The 26,168-nt window shown below is 33.7% G+C and overlaps 1 protein-coding gene across 1 annotated transcript in view; it reads right to left on the bottom strand.

The window, feature by feature from the left end:
- Positions 1–26,168, bottom strand: part of Invadolysin (leishmanolysin-like peptidase, invadolysin) — a 284,059-nt gene that overhangs the window by 58,469 nt on the left and 199,422 nt on the right. Inside the window, exon 3 of the mRNA XM_087408648.1 lies at positions 3,252–3,282. Coding sequence (XP_087264774.1) covers positions 3,252–3,282 — 31 coding nt within the window. The remainder of the gene's footprint in view (positions 1–3,251; positions 3,283–26,168) is intronic.

Here is a 26,168-nt window from a genome sequence, read left to right as displayed (position 1 = left end):
TAAAAATTCGCGTTTTAAAATACATTATTCTTATGTTATTTTTTTTTTAAATTAATAATGTCATGACTTATTTCGAGCTATAATTAAATTATTAGGTGTTGGAATTAATTCGTAGCGTTTTACAAGTGATGGGAAGTACTTTCATTAATGTATTTTTTAATGCTCATGTGAAATAAATAACATTCTTTCATTAAAAACGCTACGAATTAATTCCAACACCTAATAACTTTAAATTGATATAATTAATATAATTAACAGAAGTCAGTTAATTTTCAAACGAGCAATAGTCGATATCTTTATTGTACTTAACTGGATCTTTGATGGAGAATTTAGATTACAGTATTTTATATAAATTATCAATATCATAAAATACTCATAATTAAAGAATTCTCGATCGTTTGATACAAGTCTATGACAAACTGGATTCTCGATCTCAACCGAGGAATTTGGCAAATCTATTTTACCGATGAACATAATTGATCTACTGTTGACTGAAGTATCCAAATGTTCCTAGCTTTTTGTCATCTGGTGAGATACTTATTGACGTTTGAATATTTTTATATTTTTTTTATATTCTTTTATTTTTTTATATTTTGACACTTCACCATTGAGGGTTTTTAAATTTTGTATCCGTTATTCTTTATTCATTAATGTAAGATTGTATTACTGTGTTGCGACACTGAAGAAAGTTTTGTCGAAAGCCGAAACGTCTGTTAATTATATTAATTTAAAGTTAATTTAATTACAGCTCGAAATAAGCCATGATATTGTGTTAATTTTTTAAAAAAATATACAAGCATTTTTTACTCCATCTTATGTTATTTGTTCATTTATTCATAAATTATATCATTGACACTAGGAAATATTGAATATCAATTTGAAACACAAACTATTTAAATAACATAATTACATCATATTAAATTAATACTCGAATATTAAAAAATTCAACACAAAATTTTAACAAGGACTTGAGTGGACTTTCCAATACAAATACAAAATGTTTTTTGTTGTGCAATTAAGAATTATATAGGAATTAGTTTTATTATTTTCATAATTATATTTTCATAATTATATTAGGTGTTGGAATTAATTCGTAGCGTTTTACAAGTGATGGGAAGTACTTTCATTAATGTATTTTTTAATGCTCATGTGAAATAAATAACATTCTTTCATTAAAAACGCTACGAATTAATTCCAACACCTAATATAAAAATAGAAATATTAATTTTTATTAATTTTATGATTGTGTACAGATAAGGCACAAAAAAAATACATAGAATGTATTAAAAAATTCTTTTTTATGTTTGTACAGTGTTTAATAAAATAAAGCAAAATGCTAGTGCAATATAATGTTTATTCAAGACACATTTAATTTATAGCATGTTATAAAACACCATCTACGTATATATTTATCAAAAAGCTATTTAGAATGTTCACTGAAACATTCGACCGCAGGGGACATTAATGAGCTGCGCTCCTATCACTGGCGAAATGCAATTGCACGGGTAAATGCACATGGCTTCATCCAAGTCAAAGACGATTGTTTTGTTGTACTATGCGTGAAGTAACTACTGCAATTGGAACATGTTGGTAAATACAGCAATGTACGATCGAGATAAATCTGTGGCGCTTACTACACGATATTGCGTTCTATCCTGCTTAAGTGCGCAATTTCATAGCGGATGTACGTAATATGATGTAGGATAAACGGAGGAAAATCATTTTCAATATTCAGTGATGACTACAATATATAATATCGGTCTATACTGGATTGTAAATTTCTGTTTCTATTCCATTGCAATTTACACTTCACTTTGTATTGTTGAAAAATATAAGTTTTGAAATATCGTTATTATCGCGCTTGTCATATAATCATGAAATTCATTACAATTTTTCCACTCAAGTACGTACATACATATGCAAATAAATGTTCAACATTATATTTTTGGTGCAATGGATATAATAAAATGTAAGCATTAATAAAAATATACTTTTTGAGAAATTGAAACATATTGGGTTTGTGCTTGATTTTTTTCAATAACCAAAAATTTAATCAGAAGGATCAATATTATTTGCTTTTAAAAATTTTATTAAACCTTAGACAGCTTAATTATTCAAGTGCAAAAGTTAAAATGAAATTTATTGAAATTATATATAAAATATTATCCATTTATATTCTTGGAAAACTTGATCCTTGGAAGCTGAAAAACTTTATTAATTAATCGTTTAATGTTTAAAACATTATTAAATTGAACTTTCGTAAATTGTTTTATCAAAAGAGTTGATGTCAAGTTTATAAATAGAACATATTTCAGTTATTAATTTTCATATTTTGTCGATATATTGTGAAGTGTAAACAGATAATCACGAATAATAAACGAGCGTTCCTTTCTGTTGAATATAGCTTTATTCGCTGTAGCTTTACCGGAAAAGCGGTTCTCCAGAGAGAAGCCAGCAATTCCCCGAGATTTCCCGGCTCGATTTGAGAGATTATCATACAAGCTAGGCATCTATTTATGTGGAACAAACGATGGTCCATGCGACGGACGTTGCCGAGCGATTCTGATTGAAATGCGCCCGGTAATTTCCGGTTATTTGGCGCATACAGTTATGCTCGCGACGCGGTGCATTAGGCCGCCATGACGCTGGCAACGTTTGATATGGCGTGGAATGCGTAGTTCTACCATGGTCCATTTCCATCCGTTGCGTCCCATATATCGATGTCGATCAACATCAACGAAATCGTACGGAGGCTTACGCGATTACAGAGAGCTAATATCACGAGGCTTTTAATCGATCCTGTGCAAAGAGAGCTAAGTTACAACATGATAATTCCAAATTTGCATTGTACGGATGATTCAAATTTGATTGATTTATATTTCCTCGAAATGATTAGTCATTCTCTCTCTCTTTCTTTACTGGTAATATAAATTATAATTATTAAAAATTTTTCTTGTTTTTTCGAAATTATTACTCTTTTATCTAAAAATATTCTTTTATTATATAGATATTAAATTGGATAATTAAATCATTATTAATATTGCTCTTATTTCTGTTTATTATTAATTTTTGTATCATTATTTGAATATTATATTTTGTGCAACGGCATATTTCGTAAATTTCCGACTTGATTCTCATTGTCAGAGTCTCAGATTCTAGATAAATATAATTTCTGTTCTACATTGTTCTACAAGCGAGACGTTTAATTAAAGTTGTAAAAGGTAATGCTGCATTTTATCGAAATTACTTACGTTAATGAGATCCAGCTTCTCGTCGTCCAACCTGCAACAAAAAGTGAAAAAATGGTCTTTTAGATGTAACGGAAGCTAACAATTTCCCGTCGACATTTCGTCGCTGACCAACGCTGAAATGCCACTCGGAATGAACTGTAATAACATTAGAACTTGACAATGTACGGGGTGACTCGTTGATGACAGAAAACTATATTCCCCGGTCGTGCCAGTCCTCCAACCTACCAATTTCAAAAGTTCGTAGTAAACTGGTGGCCAAAACTAATTTTCCAACTAATTTCCAAAATAGGAATCCCAAACCGCTCTGGTAGATGACCGAGAAATTACGTTCACAACACACACAGAACATACATAGGCAAAATCGGCATTTTATTCGACTCTGTGCATATTATTTTTTTACTTTATAATGTCATCAACTTTAAATTTTCAATTAAATTGTAACATATACTATAGAAAATAATTCCCATGAATTGCAAGTATTTCGAAAATTAATATTAATTTTAATGAAAGCTATATCTAACGTTTAATCTATTAATAACTATATTATATACGTATCTCTCTCATGATATTTTAACACTAAAACCGTTAACGATATCCCAATAGAACCGTCGAAGATGCCAATTTGGTAATTTGCTATCCTAAATTTAGTTCTCTTGTCCTTATTTTCACTTAACAAAGATTTATTTTGATATCATAAAATATAAGGTTTATTCGTATCATTAGAATTATATTTGTATTATATTCATATATCTTCAATATTCTGTACTATATATTTAATACAAAAAAGAAAAAATCAATATAATTATAGTGAAGCTGTAATCGTGAAATGGCACGATTCTAGTGTTAAAGTGGCTTTAGAAATAATTATTATATTGAAGATATATGAATGTATTATATAGTTGTCCTTAATGAAATAGAATTGTCACTATTTCTTTGGTCACTTTGTTCACATTAAATCCGATCAAAGACTTTCGAGTTTCGTTAACCAGAACAAACGACGTGCGGGCGAAACCGAAGTATATCCTGTCGGAGCAAACCTTCTCCTTAACTAGCTAATTCCTCGATTAACATTTTAATTACCCGGTGTACGAGGCGAAAGTTTGAGCGAGCTGCTCTAAGCTTCAACGAAGGAAGAAGATTAGAGTCTCGTTAGAGTGGCGCAAGTCCCCCGCTCTGCTGCTTTTATCCCCCACATTTCATTCTCTAATTTTATTCGGACCGATATGTGTTGAAGAAAATTATTCGTCGGCTTATTCGTTGGCGTCTATCTTCCGCCTGGAGGAACGTCGTGTAAAACGAGGCAGAGAACGGAGGATGTCAGACACTCTTGTGGAACAAGAGTGGACAAAGCGCAAAGGACTTTAATCTCGGTGAGGAACAAAAAGGTGCGGTATGTACGACGATACGCGATTTCACAGTGAGTACTCTCGCGAGAGCTTTGTGTAGAACATTAGAAGTTGACGAGCTGCCGTTTTCCGCGTCGAGCGTTTCGCGAGGTTGGAGTTTCGGCGATTAGAAACATTGCAAAGCTCTTCTTTGCTCAACGTTATTTAGCACTAATTTATTTGTTGCACAGCAAAAAGAAATATCGGCATCATAACATGCAAGAATCTAAAAATTATAATTGCGCATTCATGTTTTAGAAAAAAGTTTTCCAAAAAGGATCTATTTCTGTTGTCTATCCTTATTATTTTAATGTTGACATTTATAATAATCTTTCGATTAAATTTTATTTTATTCGCTATGTTAAAGATAAAAAAGAAAAGTAAGACGTTAGTAGCTTGTGTTTTATGCGAAATTATTCATTTTAACATGTCCCAGAAGGATGAATAGAATTTGCTGTTCTGACATCAAAACTGAAATAGAAATAAATTTTCCGTACAGCAAGTATTACGTCCTTTTTTTACGAAAAGTAAGATTCCTGTAAATATGAATTTTGTTCGTGGAGATAATCATCCACACATATATTCAAGCAAAATGCCGGAAAAGACGAGATTGTGGCTTGCTCTAATGAAGGCGATACGTATGTACAAAAATTATTGCGCAAAAGTAAATTAACCTACTTGTCAGCAAAGTATATTCGCACCGCGCCGCGCCGTCGGTTTACTTAATATTAACCTTTTCAGCGTATAAATTTATGGGAGCTCGAAGATAAGCCCAGAAGAAAAATTAAATAGGAAGAAGGGAATTGTAAAATTACCCTTCATATTTTACTAAGCGATATTTAACATTCCTAAAAGTTTGATAAATATGAACTTTAAATTATAATACAATAATAAAATATGATCGTAACAATAAAAGCTCGCGTATACGGAGAAAGTTCTCGCGGCAGAAAATTGTATTGTTAATGCAATAGCATAGTTTCAAAACACAAACCCATTTTTAATCACAGAGAATGCCGCCGCCGTTAAAACTGGTAGAACTGAGATTAAAGCGGCAGTTTAAATCAGCGTCGCTGATTAAAAAAAAGTTATCTGTACTCCTGCTAAGCACGCTGTAACTCACACTATTTTCACTCACGCAAAGCGTCTCCAATTCACCGGGCATGTCTCTTGTGTCTTGACTTTTTAGTCGACCCTTTCTCTATGACCATTCACCCTTCGCTTCCGCCTTTACGAGCTCCGCGTCCTTTCCTCGCTTGTGCTTCAACCCCATTGAACTTTTTGTTTCAAACGCGCCGTGCTTCTCTTACAAGCAAGGGTTATACGTATACTCGGTACTCGTACCATTTTCATTTCATCCGAGTGCACAATTTGCAGTTTTGTTCGTAGGCGATTAAGATGCTTAATCTGCGCGCACGAGTGAGTGACTTACTCTTTTACCGAATCTCCGTTCTTCGTTTTCTTATATTAGATAGTTTCAGCTAATCTAACTTACCCCTTTACCCCTTTCCTCGTCTTCTTCCATCGTAGTCCGAAATTTTCATAGTTTTTATTTTCTCATTTACTTCGTGTCGCTTTGCTCCTTCATTTCTTTTCCTTTTTTCTTTAACTTTTTTCTCTTTTACCTTTTATCGTTTTCTATCTATGTTAGTATTTCTATTCCCTTTTTTCTTTTCTCATTCTCCTTCTCTCTTTCATGTCTCAAGTTCTCTTCCATGTCTCACAGCACCATTTCCTTTACGTACAATACACAATTTCCTGTACATGTCGCACTAGCGCATATCTTTCACATCTCTTTTAGCTTCTATCTCTATAATCTAAATCGGCGTTCTACAAAAATCTTCTTTTTTATATCTTACGTCATATTAATCTTCATATTATAATTCGTATTAGCTAACAAATAATAAAAATAATCAATTAACAGTGCATTATATATTTGTATAAATCGTAGTATTATATTTGTCTAAAAACTGTTAATTTTTAATTTTTTTATCGTTTATGATATACTATAAAGAAGAATTTTTTTAATGTTATAACTATTAATCCGCCGGTAACATGGAATTTTAACTTTTTTGTCAGCATAGAGGACTTCCAGAAATAGAACAAATTTTTTTTTATTGTTCCGGATTATATAAAAATCTGAAAAAATTTTTGTAGAGAAAAGTCAGGTCATATTGGACAGCTGTTGGAATGGACAAGGATTATTTAAAATATTAGATGCGTGTGGCAACATTTATTAAGCCACTGGTAAATCCACTTACACGTGAAAGCTGGGATTTTTCTATTGAGAATAGATGCAATGTTGTTTATAAATTATTTTGCATTTTATTGTGCAGATGCTGTTTACGCTGGCTTGGGATTAACTTTACCAACCAATCACATCATTAAATTTAAGTCAAATATCGTTCCTAATTTATCAGCATCTTTAAGTTATAGGTTTTAAATCATTTCTTTTTTTCAAAACTGCTCGTTTTTCTTCATTACAATTATTCAAGTGATATTGAACAATGAAGTGATGTAACTTAAATAAGAATAAAAATAAGGTTAATAAAAAATAAAAAAGTTAATAAATGCTATAAAAAAAAACATTAGTGTTTAAGGAAAAAAATAAATAAGATGATGAAAAGATTGATTGCATTATTTGGGGAGAAAATTTGACGAAAACGAGATTATTCAATGTAATGTTTGTGAAGATTTGACTCATGAAAATTGCCAATCTTGAAGGATTCCTCTCTTTTATTTAATATAAATAAAAAATTAATTTGAAATTTGTAATTAATAAATATAATTTTAAAAATCATGTTTCTGTCCAATACCATTTTCTAATTTACAAAAATTGTAAAATGTAATGACATTTAAAAATGTAAAAACCTTATCTATTTTCATTTTTAAAAAATACAATTAAAAAAGTGTTTTGGTATAAGAATAATGCTTTATATATTATATATATATTTATATATTATATTTAATTTTTACCGAGAAAATGAAACCTCGAAAAAACGTAAGATGTCCAAGATATCATTCGACCTTCTCTGTATTAAAACTGTAACAAATTTTTATCACCATGGAGATTGGCTTGTATTTTATTTAATTTTTACAGATTTAAATTTTTGTTTAAAATTCACAAAATATCGATGCTGCTTTTAAAGACCTCATATTACTGGTGGAGGTTTAAGCTGTCATTGTTATAATCACAATTTAATCTCATTGCATCTTTGGACGACAATCGTCTAGAACTTTGTACAGAGAAGAAAAAAAGCTTAGACGTACTTGATTTAGCGAATTACTCAGCGAGTTACCCAGCAAAATCAAACGAGACACCACTCTCGCGTTTTAGCGCCACGGAGAACAGCGTGTTGATTTAGGACAGTAAGTTATGATCTCGAGTACTACTGCAGCGCTGTAGTAATATCCCGTAGAATATGGAGGCGCCAGATAAATTTCAGTAGCAATTAGCGGCTGCCGCGATAAAATCCATAATGTCGCCTCACCGCGGAGTCGCGCGCAACGTAAGCGCGAGCTTGTTAATTGAGTGTGAATCTGGTTATAACATTCGTGATATTTCACAGTAGCAGAATTTTGAGTAGGCTTTTAGGACTAATTATTGAGTCTAGTAATGTAACAGGTAATACGCTTAATAGGCTTACGACCATACATAGAATCAAAATAGTTATTACGATTTAATTAGCAAGTTCTTTATGATACATAACCGGATACATAAGATATTTTTAACCATAACTAAGAACTGTTATGTCCAAAACAATACGTGTTCGCAACATATACATTTAAAAAATTAAAAAATAAATAAAAATATTGAATTAAAAAAATATCTTTCAAATTTTTTCAAAATTTTATTAATGTTTTTTATATTTTTATATACGCAAAATAACCTTTTCGATTTTTAATAACTTGTGTGTTGAAAAAATAACTAAAAAATAAATAAAATACGTAACAATTGAAAAACGTAATAATTCAAAATACGTAAAAATACGTTAATTATGATAATTTCCGAGTTATAAAATAACTTTTATATCTCGTTTCTACAGACATTTTTTTCGAGTCTAATTCTAGACTAATAAAACAAACATGTAGCACAAAAACTCGTGTAACTTTTATCGAACAGGTACTTGTCGCTGTTGGAAGTCACGTAGAAATCATATTACTCGCGGTCTTATCTTTCGGCTACCTCGTAACAGAGGACACAGAGAAACCGTGCGGTATGCATATGTATTCACTACATTAACGAAATCAGTCATCATTCGTAGCACAGAACACCGAAATCTGACCGTGGTGCTAATGTCCTGCAAATTGCAGGCCACGTTACGGTGCTGGATTATTGATGACACAGAATGGCTACGACTATGCGTCTCTATTATCTTTACGATCTGCAAATGGGGCCGTGGTCATTCGTTGCCTTGGATAAATATGGCAATGCTATGCGATTGTTTCAAGCTTAACGCTCGCCGATTCGAAATATCGCCTGTTCGTTATTTATTGCAAGGAATGCAAGGCAAAATACTGCTGGCAATTGGCAAGTACGCGATTAGATATATAATATAGAGAAGATATATAATATGTTATAAGTATAATATGTTATTAAACTTAATACTTTTTAGATAAAACGCTTATTGTATATATACGTAGCAAAAAATCCACAATTATAGTTATCTTTATTTTTACGTTTCATAAATTTAACATTTTTAATTTTTTATTAATATGTTATAAAAAAAAAACGGGATATTACATTACATGTACGTATGTTATCTATAATTTCTTATGTCTATATGTTCGCCAGTAGGAGAATGGTGGAACGACTTTTAGAGAATAAAAATTCATGTTGCCACTAAAAGAGCGTTGCCAGCATAATCGCGCGCTCTATTCGCGTAAATCCACATCTGCTGAATTTGCGTCGTTATTCCCGGCATAAAATCCTTTTAAACGTTCTCATTTTCTCAAGGAAACATACGCTTTATGCTGCAATAAAAGTAGCAGTCGCAACGGTCTCGCGCGTCGAGTCGACAGGAAGAGATAGGGAGAAAGAGGAATACAAATTCCGCGTCTAAAATCCTCATTAGGATGCAAGGAAGGTGCGTGGCATACAATACGGAAGGCTAAACGACAGTTACACTTCGTCGTCTCTTCAAAGTCTTTGAGCACTCGAGAACGTGTACAAGTGATAAGATTTTTCGAGCGAGAGCACCACGGGCATGTTGTCTACCCCGTTACCATTGTCGTACCATTACATCGTAGTATCTCCGCTTTCAAACCGCCTATTGTCGCATAAAGAGGAAAAAAAAAGAAAACTTTACGTAGCGAAAGAGCCTTTTATGTGAGATAAAGTATCCTGTAAAACACGCGACAAAATAGCAGCAATATACAGAACATGAAAATGTAACAAAGCATTTCCCACCTTCTTAAAATACTTAAAAACACATTTGTCCTAATGATTACAATGTAAAAGTTTATCATTAAGCAGTTAATATATATAATAGAGCGCGGAAATTTTAGATTAAGATTAAGATTAAGATGATGAATCATTCCATACGCAAAATTCGTTATTTTCCTAACAATGCTAAAATATAGTAGAGCAGAAGAAAAACTTTTTTCAAATTAAATGACTCAAAAATTTCTCATAATTTGAACTTATTTGCTATCACCAGCTTGAAAAAATTCATTATAAAGTTTCACCAACTTCCACAACCTAATTAGATCTTATTAGATTAGGAAATTTCTTTCTTCATCCTCTGAAAAATTTATATAAAATGTTATATAAATTATCAAACACGTATATATATTAGGTGTTGGAATTAATTCGTAGCGTTTTTAATGAAAGAATGTTATTTATTTCACATGAGCATTAAAAAATACATTAATGAAAGTACTTCCCATCACTTGTAAAACGCTACGAATTAATTCCAACACCTAATATATATATATATATATACTGGTTATAAAATAAATATTATAAATACATATTATATAAATAATTACAACTATAGAAATTAGAGCGATGAGAATAATTCAAAAGAGGAATAATACTATTTTCAGTCAAATCGAATCTTGGTGGTTAATAATATTCATATGCAAATTTTTGCAAATACATATAAACTACACGCCAAATTCGATTTATTGGACTTAAAACGCAATCGCAAACTGAAATATTAATATCTTAAATTAAATTAAATCAATTATCAATTTTAGTCCTTTGAGAACCCGAGATTTCTAATAAAGTAAATTTGGAAGACCATGTTTTCTAAAAGTTTTCGGGGTCACTGAATTCGATTCTGATCGCAGAATTCTAAAATTCGAACTTAAAATAATTTGATTACCATAAAATTCGGTTTTAGAAAGTTCTTAATATCTCTTGAGTTTTGAATATGTAATCTAAAAATATTGAATTTCAAAAGGATGGAACCCCTACAAAGAAAAAGATCTAGTGTCACAGAATTTCTAATCCTAGTTTAAAAGACAGTTTAGAAAATATGTGTACTATTTATATATCATGATGATTCAAATAAAACCAAATTAGAAATTTAATTCACAATTAAATATTCCCTAAAAGCAAATTTTATGATAATCAGATTATTTTTCTAAATTCTGTCTGCCATATTAAATACATCATTTTGAATTTTTTTATTTTTAACGTCAAATTTAAATATTATTAAATTACTTCATAGGCCAAGTTTCATAAAAATTGAGTGAGTAATTTATGAAATAAAAAGTGACCTCAAATGAAGTCGCTTGCATCAGTCCACAAAGGGTTAATAATGATAACGTTCTCTTACTAGTTAGTGGTTATTGCGACAAATATCTCCACATGCCTCGGTGGATCGAATTGGTACTCGTTCCGGAGAATCGGAAATTTCAGATTCAAACCCTATCTAAAAGTCTACTTTTTGTAACAAATTTTTTATAGATTTTCAAGATGTTTATTGGTATCAGTATTAACGATCAATCTATTTTGAGATTAATATTTTAGCTTCAGTTTGCGATTGCATTTTAAGTCTGATAAACCAAATCGGTACGCAATTATAAAAACTAGAAAATGGATTTGGAAAAATTTGCATATAAATATTGTTAAGCACCAAAATCCGCTTTGACTGAAAATAGTACCATTTCTGTTAATTGAATTATAATATTTATTACAACATTCATTATAAAAGATGAAATAAAAAAATTTTGTTATCTTTTATGTGATAGAGAGTCGATGTTCCATTGTTATTTCGGAGCAAAAAGATCGGTCAATTTTATGCTTATCTGGAAAAAAAAATAATTCCACATTTACTTTAGACTTCATATAAATAAAACGTCTCAAAGTGCGTTTCCTGTAAATTCAAAGTACGAACACACAAGACAACCACTATTCGCGGTTGTCGCTAGACCGCGAACATCCGTGGGCAAGAATTTACATACTCGACGACGTATGCGCGCGCACAATTTGCATTTATGTAAGTGCATAATTCGTTATGAAATGCAAGCACAATGACTATTAGCTTCCAAGATTAGTCTGCGTCGAGCGACGATTCGCGAGTCGGAGATTCTATTGTTCGCAAGTGACTATTAGATTCAAGAGTACCCCATTCAGACTTTATTCGAATTAACTTGGAGTCGAATTGCATGTTTCATAGAAGCGCTCATATAAATGCGAAATTTTCGTTACTACAGTTATCGACTTATGCGGTTCGCATATAATTGCAAGCGCAAAACAAGAGAGATTGTTGTTTTCTTAATAGTATAACATCCTCAAATTATTAATGTGATAACGCGATTATTAATCTTTATTGTATTAAACACAGATACCTAATATCGGACTAAATTCTGTTATTTTAGGATCAATAAAATTCAACATGTATATATATTTGGAATCTATAAATAGGTACCGCATAAGATAAGGCACAGACATATTTATTTCATATTCATGTAATTACATATTTCGATGTCGAGACAGTCTTCTGATATTAAACCGATTTAAATATCAGAAATGCTTGCTTTTAACTACGTCTCATATTGAATAAGAATAAAATTATTATAATTTTCTAGAATATATTAATCTCTTTAGAATTAAACTTTTAAAAGCTCGTATAATAATAATTAGAAAGTGCGATCGATTAGAGACAATCTTCATATTCTCTTCAAGTAAAAATCTTAATCTGGTCCACAATATGAAAGGAAATATTTGTTTTGGCATTCGTGCGGGATAATGAATGATTTGCAGCGATAGCTCTTCGAGATCATTCCTACTCGTGATCTTTCTTCATTTTATGCGGTCGTAACGGAATGCATCGTGCAAACGTCAACTCGTGATCATTTCATATTTAAAGCGACAGCTCGCCGTGAATAAAGACGAGTAGGACTTAATGCCGTCTGACGCGCGAAACGAGATCACCTCTCGCTTGTTCCACCGAGTGTATACCATAAACGTGCGTAAGAAATCCAACGAGTCACGTCGCGTTAAACGCTTTATCACGTTATTATCATCTTCCACGTAAGAGCACGTAAACGCGTCGTCTCGCGCTTTTTACGTCGCGGAAACGTGACATATCGTGGAGAACAAGTCATTTCACCAGCCATGCGTGTTACGGATTTTATCCGCATATAATCACTTTGACAACACATTGCCGTCCCGAGATAGCGAAATAAATGAGATTTCCGCCAATGATAGGATGAGTATTTCAACATCAGTCACGTAGTAGAATTGGTATTTCGTTAGTGTAGCGATTTTGCATTCGTTTGACAATCGAGCGCGCGTTTGATATCCGACTTTTAATCGGCCTCATTAAACCGGGCCGCTCGAGAATTTGTCGACGACGATGACGGGTCTTGCGACAGCTTATAAAAAATGCATGAGCGCCAGTAATTTACTTCCTTCATCGCGAAGTCGGCCCTTGATCTTCTACCTTTATATTTTCTACGGAAGAAAGTTCTCTCTCCTTCTCTCCGTCGCGTCGGCTCGCGCTAACGCCGCTACGCTTTACTCTCGTCTTGGTAGAGATTTAGCGTTGCGATATGACGGCGCTTTCCGAGGACAGCTTAAGGAATCGGCAATGTCGGGGACGGGTTATACAGGCGAAACATCGTTTACCTGATACGGAGACCATCCGTCATGGCAACGATAACGAAAACTATTTTCCACCATCCATTACCGAGATCGCTTAAGCTGCATCGTTCAACCCCCTCTGTGTACTCTCGCTAAAGGGGTTGCTCTTTTTCAATTAAAAAAAAGAACTTTTCTGAGATAACGACCGCGTCGTTAGTGCAAACCGGCCGTAGAAGTGCGATAACTTCGATCGATCGTTTACTGTTAAAGTATTTCTTTCGCGGCGGCCACCGTAATGGCGGTGTTTCTTCAAAGTTTCTTTTATTGCGCAGCTGTATTATTTTCGTCCGCAGCGAATCGACTCAGCGAAATCACGAACTTTATTTGACGGTGCATTAGAGCCAACGTGTTCCTTGATTGCGTGCGCTGGACGAGTTATAAGATATCGCTGTTCCTCATATATAAGACAAAATACTCGTTCCACTTTGCGTAAATTAATATTTTTAATTCATCAAAAAATCCATATAATATTTATTACCCGGAGAAGATTGCATAAAAATATCTATTAAATATTGAAAGGTATCATTCTCTTAAAAATAATATAATTTAAAAAAATGTGATTTTCGACTTATTATCATGAATGTATTAGATAAAAATTCTTCTGTCAATCATAAAAAATAAACTAACTTATTGTTAGCTTCACAGTTTGTCAAATATTACTGTCATCTTTTTAATTTTCAAAGAGATCATAATATTTTTTATAAATTCGATTTTGAATTGTTTTTGTAAATAAAAAGGAGTCTTTTACAGAGAATATTTAAAGATAATAAGATTAATAATAATATAATATTTTCTGCTAAGTTAAAAAAATAGTTTTCCCTTTTCCGAAAAATTTAATTCTTTGATCAAGTAAATAAAAAGGGGCTATGAGCCTAGCTGGTTTTAAGTTGCTAATAATTACAATTTAATGTATAAAATTAATTACATGACACAGGACGTTTTCTACCCGTTATCGGTAAATTCTTAATGTCATAATACATATAATTTGTCTTACTGTAACAATTAGGATTCGCATTAGATTTTTGAAAGCGTGTCTCAATTTAGGACTGAAATATACAGTAGCGAATAGAAGTACATTGGTTTTTTTTTAAATTGGATAACGCTGAAACACTACATAGACTAATTAACACGTTTAGCGAGAAACAATTGTTAAAAACGGACGTGAAATAAATTATATTATCACATTGAGAAGGACCCGATAGGTAAAAAACTGTGTCATGTAATTAATTTTGTACATTAAATTGTAATTATTAGCAATTTAAAACCAGCTAGGCTCATAGTCCTTTTTATTTGCTTGATTTAATTTTTATTAATTAAACCCTTGATCTTAATTCTTATTTTAATTCTTTGAATTGTGTCACTTTTGAAGTAAGGAAATGATATGATTCACTTTCGTTTATATTCGTAGCAGAAGTCTTGTATAGCATATTTTTTTACATTTCACGCGCAGAATTGTCACATTTTTCACCTTTGTTTCAATACGGTGTTAAATTAGCAACGCTTGTACTCTCACTCTTTTGTATATGGTTGTTATAGTAGTAACACAAAGCATATTATTCTTTATTAATACAATAATAAAGGGTTCTAAATAATAATAATTACAAGAATAAGAATTGACTCTGCTAATTATTTGAAAGAGAAAACTATCTTAAATTTTCATTGTTAGCTTAACCAGATTCTCCACACGGTCTTCCAATCGTTATGTGAGCAGCTTTAATTATTCTGGAAACAGCTTACGAAAAAAAAAAACGTTCTATGTTAAGAAGAAGTCACATCTGTAATTAAAAAAATTTTTTTTGGAATTTCTGAAGATGGCTCAATCAAGCAGCCGAAACACGTCAAGATTTCAAATTTAAAAGAATAGGTTTGAATATCAAAATTCATGTAATTATTATTTAGATATATAAAATAATTTACGCAACAAATTCTGCGGTTGGCTCTTTAATATCTTGTAAACTTATTATCATATTATTCTTCCTAGAATCATCAAAGCAAGATTTCTTATCAGAAGGAAAGGCAGTATATTTTTATATCGATACAATAACAATGTATAATAAACTTGCGCAAAACATAAATGGACTTATGCTTAAACGTCCAATTATGTTTCTATAAATTCTAATAATTCTAAATAATTTTGAAATTCTAATAATTTTGAATAATTTTGATCCTTAATTTTTTTCTAGCTTCGCCATATTTTATTAATAATGTTTATTCTTGTTTATTATTATTACGAAATATTTAATTCAGCTTATATGACTTTTGCAATTAGCTTCTATATAATAGCAGGGAATGTAAATTCGCTTTGTAAGAAAAAAAAGAAAAAAAACTAGAGGAAAGTTAAGTCATGCACATAATAAACATGAGAATGTAAAATCGAGAAAGCCCGCTTAATGTAAGACGAAATTTTAAGCATGCAATTTTCATTGCTATGACACAATTATATAAGAAATAGTTATAAAAGAAAAATTTCGCATACCAAGTAATATCACTACATTCAATTTTATTTATTCATAGATTATATCTCACTAGAAGTGCAATTGTGATCTCAATATATTTGATCGCATATGCCTTCCAATTCAAGCTTATCGCACGGCGCGTGTGAATGAGGATAGAACCAACGATTTATCAAAACTTTTTCAGTTCCAAATCTTTTTACCTTTGCCATTGTAATTTAAAATTCGCTAAAAAGTGTCTCGTTCACGCACTGCGAGTTTTAGATCGTGAGCAAATATATCGTTTTGTTATAAGATAGCTTTATTATTACGAAGGAAGAGGAAGAGAGAGAAGAGAGAGAGAGAGAGAGAGAGAGAGAGAGAGAGAACGAGAGAACGAGAGAAAAAGAGAAAGAACGTATTGCGCGACTGCTGGCATAGAAAGTCAACGAGTAATTTAATAACGCCTGAGGCGACTATCCGTCGACCTTAACGACAAACTTTTCCGTCCATTTAAACACGATAATAACCAAAGTGGCCTTGCGCCAATGCAGTCGTAATGCCGATAACAGCGATGATATGGTAACTACTCCGGTGCTTTCATGAAACGATTCCGGATAGTCCGTTGGTAGTATACCTCTCGTAAAACACGTCGGACAATCAAAGCGACAGGTAAATGGTACCGTTTCGTCGATATTTCATACAAACATTTCACGTTCTTTGTAACGGTGCATAGAATGTTGAACCTTATGCAAAATATACTTCAATGCATCGATTTATTCGCTCTAAATAGTAAACATAACAAAGTGGTTCTTGTTTGATAGGTCTTCACTCTACGTATATATATATATATTTTACAATGCAACATTTATTCATTAAAATTTAATGCTAGTTTCATTTCTAATTTTTAATAGATATAAAATTCTACAGAAACATACATTTTAAGAGATTATTTTATTAATTTTTTATCGCTAAAAATAGAATAACATATATCGTCCATATGGAGAAAAAATAAAAAAAAATTATTAATTTAGTTTATTAAAAATATCGAATTTATCTTGTTAGTTTAGCGTATCGTCACATTATATTGCTATATTATAGGATAAATGAGTAATAACGGATCGTGATATTCAGCCACAGCTTCGTACACAACAGCGTTTTATATCGTTGACTCTTACTACTGAAATCGCGAAATTATTTTAATAAACTGTAATCACTAATTATTTAAAAATGCCAATACAATATAATCAGATTATTAATAATCGTAAATGCAGTCTCTTATAATATAACATATAGGTAAATAATAATAGATATAATTTACATAATAATAATAAATATTTAATATTTAAATGTAAAAATGACTAAATAAATATGTTATTTCGAGAAATAAAATGTACAATAATTTATTATCCAAATTCTATTTTTAATAAATAAAGTTAAACCAAATGTTAAAGTCTCAATTAAGTAGTCATAGTTAACTTTACGACGTTTCACTGATCGCAGCTTTAACGTAGTTTGCCAAGAAGTAGAACAGTCGACGGCGTGAGAGTACCCATGGTCCATTCGGCCCAGCGGAGCTTCGCTTTACGCTCCGCGGTTCAATCGGATTACAATCGGAGCGCGTCCTGCTCTCCTCAGGTTTTTCGACTATATTGTAGAGATCGAGAGGATGAGGGACTTACCCCCTAATCCTCCGACACGCTTCACGCTCCGAAGACGATCGTCCGACCATTCTCGCGGTCTAACCACATCTACCGCGCCGAATCGATATCCATCTATCCTCGAGAAGCGTGCAGCAGATACGTGTCGCCACGACGCTACACATGCACCGGCTATACGGAAACGCGTATATTTCTTTTTTGCGGATATAGACGGGTAGACCCTCTTCCTATACGCGGATGGTGGAATCGGCGGGATCGCGAGGGAATGGCGTATGTGTATACACATTCGTGGAAGCTTAGCCATGAGTAATGGCGTACGGTGGCAGGGAGAACCCGGACGGTTGCCGGTGGTTAATTATACGGTGGGATTAGCTTGGCCGGCACCGCCGCAAACCCACCTCTATAATTTTCTCGAGAGTTCAAATTCGAGCGTAAAGCGAGCTCCCGCTCGAAAGTGGAAATGGTGCGAGAGAGAGAAAGAGAGAGGGATACGTAAGAGGAAGTGGTAGAGGAGAAGGAGGCAGAGATGACCGGCAAGGCTTTGCATGAGATAGCGCATCCTGATTGCGTTCACGCTATAGAGCTATGTACGTTCTATTTACTATCTATTAGAATTCAGCTCTTGATGTACAAATATGTATAAAAGAGAGGAGGATAGGGAGAGGAGAAAAAGAGAGGGGAGAGAGAGAGAGAGAAAGAAAAATTAACTTTATTGTTTCATAATAATTAAACAGTGATTTAATAATTATTTTACGCAATCAAAACCAATTATAATAATAATAATGTTAAAAATATTAGAAAAAAACTTGCTCTCTCTCGATTCGCAATTTATAATAATAATTATGATAAAATTAAATCTTTTAATTATAAAAAATTTCTCTAAGAATGTGCAATATGAATTTCTTTTGATAAAAGAAATAAATAAGTCTCATTGTTGAGAAATAAATAAATCTCAACAAATTATTTTCCAAAATAACATTTTTCTTTTTTAAGAAATAAATGTGATTATCTTGTAAAAGTACCATACAATTTTACTTTCGCACGCAGTTAATTCACTTCTACGACAAATAATACGAAACATATGTCTTGCGACTATTTACACAAAGAACGACGATTTATCGTCGCATCATTCTTTTTTTTCTTTCATCTCAAAGTTTGCGACCTCTATGCCAGCATAATCGACCAACATACCTCTTACGCGAGGAATCAAGTAAGATCTTGAATGGAGAAAAGGGAAAGAAATTGCTATAGAATGGCGAAAAGAGATAGGTAAACAGATAACGGACGATGAGACAAGAAGATCGAGAAGGGAAAATTAAATGCAATTTAGTACGATCGATGAGATCGATATTATCTCAAAAATCTCTCTTTCCGATAAAAGAAGGCGGGAGAAATCGTGTTGTTCGCGAATCATTAGGTTTGTCGATTACAAGCTCTTTGTAACCAGCTCATGAGTCGCGTCGCTGGTGCAGAGACAACGCGAAAATGACTTTAACTGAAGATTCCATCGTTGCCTAGCTTGATTACTAATAACGTCACGTCTATAGATTTTTTCCCAATTAACAATCATTTGCTCCACTTCTGCTGACGCCCCACATTTTAATTCGTTCGCTGGATTTATGTCGGATTTCTTCCTAATCCTCCAATTATGCAATAGAAATTTCAAAGGTAGAATTAAATTTAGAAACTTTGTGACACGAGATAAGACAAGTGAGAATAAACAGGAAAGATAAAGTGGTAAAGTTGAAATAGATCGGAAAATTTATATCGTTTGATTTACTGACCAGAAATTTGGAATTTAAGGATGCTGTTTTCTTCACACGATGAAAAAGGCAAAATAACGGCATAGTATAACTCTCTGTTCGATAAATATAGCTCCCTATATGAAAAAAATAAACTCAACTTTGTTCAACAAAAATATCTATAATATATAGAAGAAATCTATTTGTCGAGAGTTAATAAATAATATTAATTTAAGTCAGTTTTATGATTTTTCATCAGTATAACGTAGATTTTAAAGAAACGCAACGTATGTTTGTTCGCGTATTTATTTTTTTAGATTCCAGTATTTTCCACTTGGCAAAAGCTTGTAACAAAAATCTTATAAAACTGAAAATAATTAAAGACAGTTTTAAAAACGACAAAATAATTCTGTACGCCAACAAAACAGAACAAAGATAAAAAACAAAGAGTACGGTCATTATACATCCAAAATTAATAAATTTAGATCATATAATGAATACAGTTATAAAATTTTATTTCTAACTTCATAAAAATCGTTTTTAATATTTGATATATTTTCAAAAATATGTGTTACATTTTCCTGAATCGACAGTTCCTATCTGTGACAGCAGGATTAGATTTGAAAATACAGAGCTAGCATGAAACAACTGTTTACACTAGCATTCATATCCTAATATTCCCCATGTTGTATCTAAAATCGAATAATCTTGAAATTTTTGAAAATATCACAAATATATATGTTGCGCAGTCAGCATATCATAAATCAAATGCAAGAAATAACATCGTAGACTCTCGGAAACTCTACTTTTCCGTATTGAAAATACTGAAAAATATATTCGATGTAGGTCATACGATACTTGGAGACAGGTATCAAAAGTATAATGTATTAGACTGAATAATTCTGTGAGTAAACCAATAACATACGTGATAATAAAAAAAAAAATAAAAAATAAAAAAAACCCAATACCCTACTGATGCCTCGAGAAAGAAGGTTAATGTTGGATTACATAGTTTAAATTATCTCTCGCTCAGCCTACCACACTTAGGCCCGGTTGTTCCACTTTTTGGTAAATTTCACCTGTGAGATAAAACGGGTAATCCGCGCATGTGATTGGGTAATCTTGCTACTTACCCAACAGGTAAAATTTAGCAAAAGGTGGAACGAGCAACCCTTAGAGATGCCCGTTCAAATTAAACGTGTTCTTTCGCGGAACAACACACTGGGGTAAAATTCGCGCGGACGTGACGTGACGGGCAGCGTGTCCGAGATTGACGGCGGTACGGCGAATCCGGCGGATTTGGCATAAAACCGGCGGGTTTACGAGGCCGACTTTGATTGCGCCACTGGTCCGTGCACGCTATTGCGACGCGGACGAACGAATAATCGAAGAGATTGCCAGGTGGTTGTCAGAACATTCGGTCGGGCCCCTCGACGCAGCAGCACGCCCCCGGAGCGACAGATATTGCTTTTCCACGGCATCGTAAATTCACGGCAGCGTGTATTAATGCCCGTCCCGTCACGGGGAGGAACGCACGAAATTTCCGTACTCCGTCTTTCTCCGTCCGTCGTACTTCACGCCGTTATTCATCGCCATACCATCGCGCGTCTCGCGCCTCCGTAAACTCTTGCTTTGTAATCGATGGGCCATTGGCGCACGAAGAAGATGCGCAGCTGCATGCATGACGATAGCTCCATAAAAAAGTTTCGACGGAGTGTTACGTCTATCGTGACGTCTTTTGCATAGTATTTTTGCCTCTGCGTATCGTCATAGAGTGTAAAGAAAGCAGCACAAAATTGAATCGAGAAAAGTGACGTAAAGAAAGGTGAATGTTAATAATAAAAATAAAACTTTACAAACTCATATTTTATTTATTAAAACGTAAGTGCGGATATTATTATATTCAACTTTTATCTCGTGAATTTCACAGTGTGGTTTACTTTAGATTTTTAGTGACATTATCCTTGGTCCATAAAACCTTTTGAAAAGGTTTGTGAATTTATATTACTTCATGATATATTATAATAACTCTGATATGCTTAAACAAAAGCTAAATTCATCTCTATTTTATTTAATAGAAATATATAACCATCTGAAATTTATTTATTTTATTTAACAATGTTGTTAACAGGGCGTAATATGGAACAATTATTTCGGATTAAAATTTATTTGTACAGTATACTTACACCGTTATACTATTACACATTCGAAATGTCGCGATATATTATTGTGAGACTTTGAAACGTACAGTACTTAGCAAAATCTTAGATTAGCTACAGCGTAATGAAATGTAGCGAAGGATTAACCAAAACTGCCAAAATTCCACGCGTTAATGCGATGTGACGTATTTCGTGTGAAGTTGATAACTTGATAAGCGAAGCAGGAGCGTCATATCACGAGAGACTGAAACAGCGAGGCAGGGGTGTCAGTAATGAGCTATCCGAGTTAATTAAGCACACCGGTGAACGCGTATCCTGCGCGTCTTGCGGTATCGCACAACCAGCCACTTGCGGCGTCGAGGTGAAACCTCATGCGGAAGGATAGAAATTTGCTGTAACGTTCCTGATCGCACCTTCTATTCGTGTGAGCGTACAACGAGCCACTGGAGGGCTGCTTTATGTTTCACGCTAAGGTATTAGCGTAGGAGCCATGTCACGATATAAACGGCAAGAGCACGGCTGGACTAACGAGCTAAGCTGAAATTTATGGTTCTGACAAAATTACACGCGACGACGCGACGCCTCGATGTAAAATTACTACGTATATAGGTGGCTGTTATACGGTGAGGAATATGCCACCCGCTCCACTCCATTGCGTCTCCACGGAACACGAGAAATCGTAATTCGAGATTCGCGACCTCCTCAAGAGCACAAGTTGCGATTTACCAAACGCACGCATGCTCTCATTTATTGATTTCATTATGACACGAGATATTCGCTTTATCGGAAATTTCAATGTGCATGTAACGATGGTCGCTGACAATAATTGCGTGGCTCGCGCTCGAAATCCGGTAAATCCACGTTTGCGAAAATTCATATTATTTCTGTACGCTGTATTGCACGATACTCCGTATAAAGCCAACCGTAAAGTCGTATATATTGAATGGCGTTAGAGAAAAAAAGGGCATTTTTCATTACTCTGATAAAAAACGATCTGCTACTGACTACTTTTTCACGGTTTGTCACAGGAATATTTCGATCGATGATTATACAGTATTATACAATATTACTTTGATACTTTGTATGATTGTTATCTGAAAGTAATTTCGAAATATTTCCAAGTATAATTATCCAAAATATCTCGAAATTACAATATTTTCAGAAATAAAAATCTGAATTAATGAAGAAATGGAAGACTCATTTTGCATGCAGGAAGGCAAATATTCTCTCGCTGCGTCGTAATTATGGTCCGCATCGGTACCTACGTAAGACTGTAAAATAACAAAAATATACGAGTACTACGAGCCGGGATGCTGTGGGCGCGATCCCCAACGGCGTCATTCCTTATGATACGAGATATACGAAAATGCACGCGGACTCGGCTTGCCGGGTTCTCGCCTACCCGCCTACGTCAAGCTGCGCCGTATTTCTGCCCTTTTCCAATCTCGCCGACGTCATATATAGTTTTTGTTTCGCGTCAAAAGACTGACGCACGAGTTGACAGGTTCCCGCGGCAACAGCACCGTCAGAATTGCGCCCCGGGATTACGTCGAACGTCACATCCTCCTCTTTCACTTCCGCCTCGTATCCGGCGTGCAATCTCTGCCTCTCCGATTCTCCCGTCCTCCGCTCATCGCGCGTATAACATGGGCCACCTTGTCATAGAGAGACGTCGACGAGAAGTTTCGGCAGCAGCAGACGTTTCGAGAGCAGAATCGGCGAGAAGAGCGCACCGATGGCACTTGAAATACGCCCGCGAGACAACGGCTGGTCGTATAAGTTTAATCCTACGTGACGATATAACCTTCTCAGAGCTCTTCCAGTATAGTTCACCATCTCTTTCCGTCTCTTTATCCCCCTAGAGAAAGAGAAGAAGGAAAAAGGGAGCAGTATACTCTCCTCAAGCTCCACCAGGTGCAATGAGACGTCTTGCAGAGGCGTCACTTAACTTCTTATTTTAATTTCACCGAGCTACAAGCTAATTGTAAAATGTGCGCGATAAATACATATATATATGGCATAAGTACAACATGTAGTTCCATGAGAACATACTCTGTCGCTACAGTCAAAAATTATCGAGAACCAATCGAGAACATTGGAAATCGCTTGCGTAACATCAAGAGCGAATACTCCACTTCTTGTAAATTGTACTTTATTATAACACTTAATATTAAATTTGTTTTGATATAGACTTTAATAATCAAATGCATGAACCATTTAATATTGCTCCCTTATTTTAAGGGACAAAAAGTACATGATTTATGAGATATAAATGAATTAGGTAAATGAATTAGGTTGCCTTATAAAATCATCAAAATTAAACTAACTTAATTTTATTAAAAAATCATCAAAGGTATGTTGCCACAACTTACACAAGATGGGTTTTTATGGTTGTAAAATAAAAATAACATTTGATTAAAGATTTGTTAAAAATTCTTTTTGTCGATTATTTGATTAGTTAATAATTTTCTGTCCAGTTAGAATTTAATAATTTTTTCTTTTTTCTGGAAAATTTAATTTTTTAAGTTGTGTAATGTTTGAAGTAAGGAAGCGATATATTAAAAGTTAATGGCTTTTTAAAATTAAATATTAAAATATTTGTCACAATAAAAAAACAATTTTAAATAGTTTCATTTAAAAAATTGACAATTTTTTAATAATAATGTTAATTATGTATCGCTGAAAACTTGATTTTATGAGAAAAATATCTCTGAGATATGTCTAAAAAGAACTTTATTTTTAGTAAGGGAAAACATTTTGCAGTGACGCTAAGATTAGCGTCATATCATAAGACGCTAAGATTTTGAATGTATGGCAACTTCAGCATCGAGCGATTACGCGGAATTTATGTAGCTCAGGTATGAGACGGTCGTGCAGCCACAAAGTGGTATTCAAAGCGTCCCGCTGAGCGAAAGATCAAGCTACGACTGCGACGACGATCCATTTGAATTCGTGACACGCTCTAAACAGATTTGACGGCAACGAGGAGACGCGTCGCAGGATTTTCGCCACTCCGGCGTGCCAGTTAAGATACTTGTCCGTCGAGCAAGGTAACCGCGGAATTCTGAAAACACATGATACCCGCGCACATGACTTGGCCTATGGCCTGTCTCATCTAACTCCGTGCAGTTTACCTATCTAGTTTGGTATTCTGCCGTCGTTTGTATATCAGACGATATAACTCATCGCGTGATGTTCGATTTAATTCTTCTCGAAGTCCTCTGTCTGGCTATAGTTATAAAGTTTCGAAAATTAGGAGTTTCTCCTGCAGCCCGCAGTTCCTGCCCCGATAAATCGCAATGCAGATAGTACACGAGACTCTTCTACGCGATTCAACATTTAGCGTCTTCACTTTAAGCGATTGTATTAGCAAATAAGTTATTAATTCTGATCTCCTCTTTCAATAGTACTAACAAAATAAGATTTCTTTGTTCGCGTATTTCATAATTTGTAGTTCTTTGTTATTTAAAAAAATTTGATTCATATATACGTCATTAATAATAAAGCTGAATGTTTGCGTAATAATATTACGTGATATTATATATTTGTTGCAAAAATGATATAATGCTTATATGATTAAATCGTGAATTTTGGTCGTCAAGGGACAGCAGTAGAACGTCGCTCTACGGACTGTGATAAATATTGTTTGAACTTTCATCCTCTGGGCTTTGCATGCTTTGAGCAACGCTGCAGCTACCAGCTCTGAGTAGAATTTAATGTTTGTTACGTCCAGCGTAACATAGATGTAACCCCTGCCCCTCTGAAGTACGGCTTACGTAATATGCAACTTAATCCGTAGTCCCAAATCTCGTGCTTCGTAATAACACCGGCACTTCGTCATAATTTCATGCTTAGTTTAACGCTGCGAATGTACTCACGCTTGCCACTCCATGCAACGGAGACGAAATGCACTACGATACAATTTGGTGCTTTCCATTTTAACGATTCGCCGCATGATATAGTGTAAAACACGAGTCGCATCTGCTATGTTAAAATTTAAGACGGTGCAGCGAAATGCGCGAAATAATATTTTATTCTGGCTTTAATGGATGTATTTGCTTCTGCGCTGGCTTGCGCCAAGCGCAACGACAAAATTCACATTCTGGAATCCAATATTCTTCCGCATTACCTTTGACGCTACGCTGGTTTCGAGACTGACTCCTTTCTGTGTGCCTCGTTTTTCGTTTGTTTATCAGACATTCTCGACAGAGAATGTATGAAATTTGATGATATACTTTAATCCTTTTCCTAACGATTTAATCCTTCGGGATTTTTATTTACATGGTATACAATATATTAGACACAATAGTTTCGTGCAATCGTATCATTTGCAACTGGAGTTCATAAATAACATTTGAATTTTAAACTTTATTGTAATTTTTATTATTATTATTTATTTTTTATTATTTAATTATTATTTAATTATTCGTTGATATTTCGTGTG

Source organism: Acromyrmex echinatior, chromosome 1 (assembly GCF_024713525.1).
Source record: "Acromyrmex echinatior isolate Ae372 chromosome 1, ASM2471352v2, whole genome shotgun sequence".
NCBI lineage: Eukaryota > Metazoa > Arthropoda > Insecta > Hymenoptera > Formicidae > Acromyrmex > Acromyrmex echinatior.
This window is presented reverse-complemented; position numbering and strand designations above follow the sequence as displayed.